The 4933-nt window shown below is 38.9% G+C and overlaps 1 protein-coding gene across 1 annotated transcript in view; it reads left to right on the top strand.

Annotated features, from left to right (window-relative positions):
* The window catches only part of WDR7 (WD repeat domain 7), a 115279-nt gene that overhangs the window by 22070 nt on the left and 88276 nt on the right, over nucleotides 1–4933 (top strand). Inside the window, exons 13-14 of the mRNA XM_019610149.1 lie at nucleotides 519–714; nucleotides 2148–2362. Of these exons, the coding sequence (XP_019465694.1) occupies nucleotides 519–714; nucleotides 2148–2362 (411 nt within the window). The remainder of the gene's footprint in view (nucleotides 1–518; nucleotides 715–2147; nucleotides 2363–4933) is intronic.

Here is a 4933-nt window from a genome sequence, read left to right as displayed (position 1 = left end):
ATATAAATGTGATGAGATTGAGAGTAAGTATTCACTATTTTATTTTGTCAGACGACTAGGTCTTTTTTTTTTTCAGATAAATAAACAAATTCACAGTTGCTTCCTATTCAGATTTTAAACATTTGTAAAACATTGATAGAAAATAATTAGCCTTCTGTGGAAAATTGAAAGGTTTCTGATGGTAAGAGCAAACAAATACATAAATGAGTGGCTGCACTGAACAGTTTCTGGTTCAGTGCATAACATTTTTTCAAGGTAGCAATACTCCTCAGCTCTGCAGAAATGGCAGGCTGGTGTGACAGCCTTTTGACTTTACAAGTGTGAGTGGTTTGCTTCTGGAGATTTTGGCCCAGTGGGATTCTGTTCCTAGTAATGACAGCAAGTTCTGCTGTATATTCATGTCCTTGTGTTTTTCTTATAAAATATGTTGTTAATCATTACGCTTGATTCAGTGCAGATGAGAGTATTAAAAGCAAAATGTCTCCATCAGGATTAATCTGTATTTGTTTCTTTTAAAGGCAAGAGTCCAGCACTGTATTTGCTCTGTGGCCAGTGATCACTCCGTAGGCCTTCTTAGTCTGCGTGAGAAAAAATGTATCATGCTGGCATCCCGCCACCTCTTCCCTATTCAAGTGATCAAGTGGAGGCCTTCTGATGACTACCTGGTAGTGGGATGCTCTGATGGGTCCGTGTATGTCTGGCAAATGGACACAGGTATGGTTACAGTCAGATGTTGTTTAATCAGTTTTCTTAATAATGCTTGGTAATTTGTGTAAGTTGCATCTGAGAGAGATGTTAATTTTTTTCACACTTTCTGTCTCTCCCTCCCCATGTTCTCAAAGTTTGTAGATTAAACAAACCTTTGTTAAATATGTATTTCAGTATTTAAAATGACTTGCTCGCTTTTGGAGAAGCGTAACTTGCTTTGGCCTTCTTCTTCATGCTTGCTTTCCCATTTGCCAGTCTGTCAGCATGTATGCTTCCTCAGTTTACCTGAAAGTTTGGTGTAGAAGTTCAGCACCTTAAGTGTCATCTTCCTCTGTAAAGTGAAGGATGGTGCAAAATTCTGTTTGTTTGTCTGGAGTTTGTTTTCCTTTGTTATTAAAGGTGCTGATCTTCTCTTTAGAAGACAGCAATTGAGACAGATTAACAGAATGGGCAACAAGGCGTGAAATTGTAAGCTTGACTGTAAGAAATGTCTTTGTTGAAAGGGTTAAAGTGAGAAAAAAATGTATGTGCTGTATGTAACTACCTTCTAAAGCCCACATTCACTTAAGGAAAAAAATCCCAAACCTACAATAATACCTGAAAATCATATTCAGTTTATTGTGAAATAATCCTTCCAGTACTTGAAGGGGGCAAATAAACAGGAGGGGGAACGGCTGTTTAGGTGGATAGGGTAGGACAAGGGGGAATGGACTTAAACTGAGATGGGGAGGTTTAGGTTGGATATTAGGAGGAAGTTTTTCACACAAAAGGTGGTGAGGCACCGGAACAGGTTGCCCAAGGAGGCTGTGGGTGCCCCATCCCTGGAGGCATTCAAGGCCAGGCTGGATGTGGCTCTGGGCAGCCTGGGCTGCTGGTTGGTGACCTGCACACAGCAGGGGGTTGGAACTGGATGATCTTTGAGGTCCTTTTCAACCCCTACCATTCTGTGATTCTGTTAAATTGAGTTGAGAATTTCAACTCTGCTGCAAGCAGAGTTGAAACTAGATGATCTTTAAGATCTTTTCCAACCAAAGCCACTTTGTGATTTTTTTGTTTGTTTGTTTCTGAAGCTTTAGGAAACAAAAAGGAATCTGATATCCATCATGGGATGTTTAAGCCATGATAGTCGAAGGATGGGAAAGGGAAATCAACGAGCTGAGAACAAGATTCTGCTCCATGCTGGGCCCACGCAGTCTCCAGTGTGTGCAGTACAGGATCACACTGGTTTTTTTGAACTTGTTTCGATTTTTGTTAATATTTTCTTTGCACACTTCAACCACTTAGAAAGTTGGGGAAATCCCATTCCTTCAGGAATTTTACTTCTAAAAATAGCTGTTAATGCCTCTGAAAAATCAATGCATTGCATCCCATTGTATTGTGATTTTTGGGGCATTCTGCATTGTTCTTGCTTAACCTGCTGTTTTTCACAATGCTTGAAGGTGCTCTGGACAGATGTGTGATGGGAATAACAGCAGTTGAAATCCTGAATGCTTGTGACGAGGCACTGCCTGCAGCTGTGGACTCCCTCAGCCACCCCGCTGTCAACCTGAAGCAGGCCATGACACGACGCAGCCTGGCTGCCCTGAAGAACGTGGCACACCAGAAGCTGCAGACCTTGGCCACCAACCTGCTGGCTTCCGAGGCATCTGACAAAGTAAGCTGTGTTCCGCTTGGTCTGCTTCCAGTGCAGCATCTGAATCAGTCTTCATTGTTTTAATTGAAAGAATCTTATCCAAGCCGCTCTGATATTTTAATAGAAAGACCTCAAGTTGATCTGCCTGGCCTTGGTTGGGTCCTACATTCATAGGATCATTAAGGCTTGAAAAGACCTTAAGTTAGTTTATCTGGCCTATCTTTATAACTTGAAAACTTTTTATAATTTCTTTTTAATTGTGGCTCATGAAAGAAATTAAAATATTTTTCTATTTCTGTTACTACCCTTTTGAAATGGAAAATACCATTCTTCTTGCTAAGTGTGGGTCTATGTAATTGTCATGTCAGCATGTGTTTAATTTGTTAATATCTCAATGTCTGTTAAGAACAAATAAGATTGTGAATTCACCTGCTTCCGTAAATGTTTTCTTTTTGCATATGAGAGGACATTTTAGTATTTAAAAAAACCTCGAGACAAGCAAAAGAATTTTCTGACAAGAAATGAGAACCCTGTGATATCCATGTTTTTATTATTTCAGTCTTCTTCATGCCTGGGATTAAAATCTCCAGACAAGATAGTAGTGTTAGATTTCACTTGTGACCATATTAAATCCTTTATCAGGAACAGTTTTTTCCCAGACTGTAGGTGAAAACAGTTATGTCTGCAGAAGCAAACATAAGAAGCTAAAGGTTGACGGAGGGGTAATGTGTGCTGAAAGAACTGCTGGGATTTCTCTTGCTGATCTTTGCTTGTTAGTGATTTCTCTCACTACTTTTCTTAAAGAAGTTAAGGACCTTTCTGAGGGAAATCCACCAGGAATCACCTTTCTCACTTCAGCTGCCAGGATGTAGCTAGATGAAAGAGAAGGGCTTTGTTTTTGGGTTTGTTTTTTGGGGGTTTGTTTATTGGAGTAGGAAGATAAAGCATGGATAGGCATCAGTTTATAGTAAGCAGAATGGTCATTATTCCTTGCCTCTGCTAGGAAAGCTATGATTCTTGAGATATTTTATTTCACTGATACAGACGTTTAGGGATCATAATGATGAATTTGTTAAATTGAGATCATCACAATCCAAATAATTGTCTTCTTTATTTTTGGTTTGGTTTTGTGTGAGAGCAAATTTTATTATATTGGAAGGAATATCCTGGAAACTGGAAAAAAGGCCTCGGAGTTGTATACTAGAGAAGTATGTAAGAAGCTGTCCCTGCCCTGAACAGTTTGCTCTGCTTTGAGCAGATATTGGGATTAGAGGATCTATCCTCAGCATTGCTGTGACTCTGTCCCTTATATATGTAAAATCAATAAATAAAGATACTCTGATTCCAGTGTGCTGCAGTTCATCATTTTTCCCTTTATAGTAGACTTTAAAGCTCTGAATTTGATTAGCCTGTTTATGCAGTGCCACTCAGAAATGTTAGTGGAGTCCTAGGGAAAAAAGCTTCCAGTTTTCCTTTTGTTTTTCTCTTCCCTAAAAGTGCTGGTGATGTTCACGTAGGCCGAGTTTTGACCACCAGGGAGCAGCAGAGAGCCGCTTCCAGTTTCACGTTTTATTTTGTTTTACTTTTTTCTCATATCTTCTATTCTGCTTGGAAAAGAACTGTCACTTATAGAGGGCATTCTTTAGAACACTGTGTGCTCAGACTTGTGCACAGTATTCCTTCTGAATCCAGTATGACTGCCAGCATCACTGAATTATTAATGTTGTGCTTGTGCATGCACTGCAGATGTTTGTGTTTTGTGCGCAGGAGATGCTAACATGAAGGTACTGCTACCTGCAGAGAAATGGTGCATAGCACTGCAAAATGTGTTCTGTCCCACAGGGCAATGAGGATTAATAACAAAGGAGTTTGATTATTTTACTTCTAATTTTGTCATTTACATCATTACCAGAGACCTTGTGTAAAAAGTTTCCTACATTACATTCAAAGAAATTAACTAGGTTTTTGTGATAAATAAGGAACATGTTAATAAATCAATGAATTTTAGAACAGGATTTGTAATTATTTATTGACATTTAGTTATTTCTCTTCTAGTTCCAATTACCTGTTATTTGCTTCTTATGGAAAAGTTATTTAATAAGCATGGTTTGTGTGTTCTCAGGATTTACCTGAGAAAAGCAGGAGGTCTTGTCCTAGCACTGATTGAACCCTTCTTCAATGGAGCAAGTTGTCTTTTGGCAGAGGCAAAAAAGAAAAGTATAAATTTTAAGAGAAGGCTGGTCTTTGGTGCATGCGGTGCCTGAAACTTGGCTGAGGCTGTGGAAATGACAAGTACAACTCATTACTGAGAACTGCCCTCTGAGAGTAAAGTGAGTGCAGCAAGTTTACCAGGGGTTGTACTTGCTCTCCTCCACTTCTGCTCCGTGGAGTCGAATGTGGACATTCATCAGAATATTAGCAGCCTTAAATTAGGAGTCTAAAAAATTAAAAAAAAAAAAAAAAGGTATTACATAGGAAAATGAAGATTATAATATCAAATATAGCAATTCGACTAGATTAGTTTTAGGTAAATAAACTTTGGGCAAGTTGTGTTTGAACAGAATTGAAAAAGCAATGAGAGGGCACTTAAAA

Source organism: Meleagris gallopavo, chromosome Z (assembly GCF_000146605.3).
Source record: "Meleagris gallopavo isolate NT-WF06-2002-E0010 breed Aviagen turkey brand Nicholas breeding stock chromosome Z, Turkey_5.1, whole genome shotgun sequence".
NCBI classification, from domain to species: Eukaryota; Metazoa; Chordata; class Aves; order Galliformes; family Phasianidae; genus Meleagris; species Meleagris gallopavo.
This window is presented reverse-complemented; position numbering and strand designations above follow the sequence as displayed.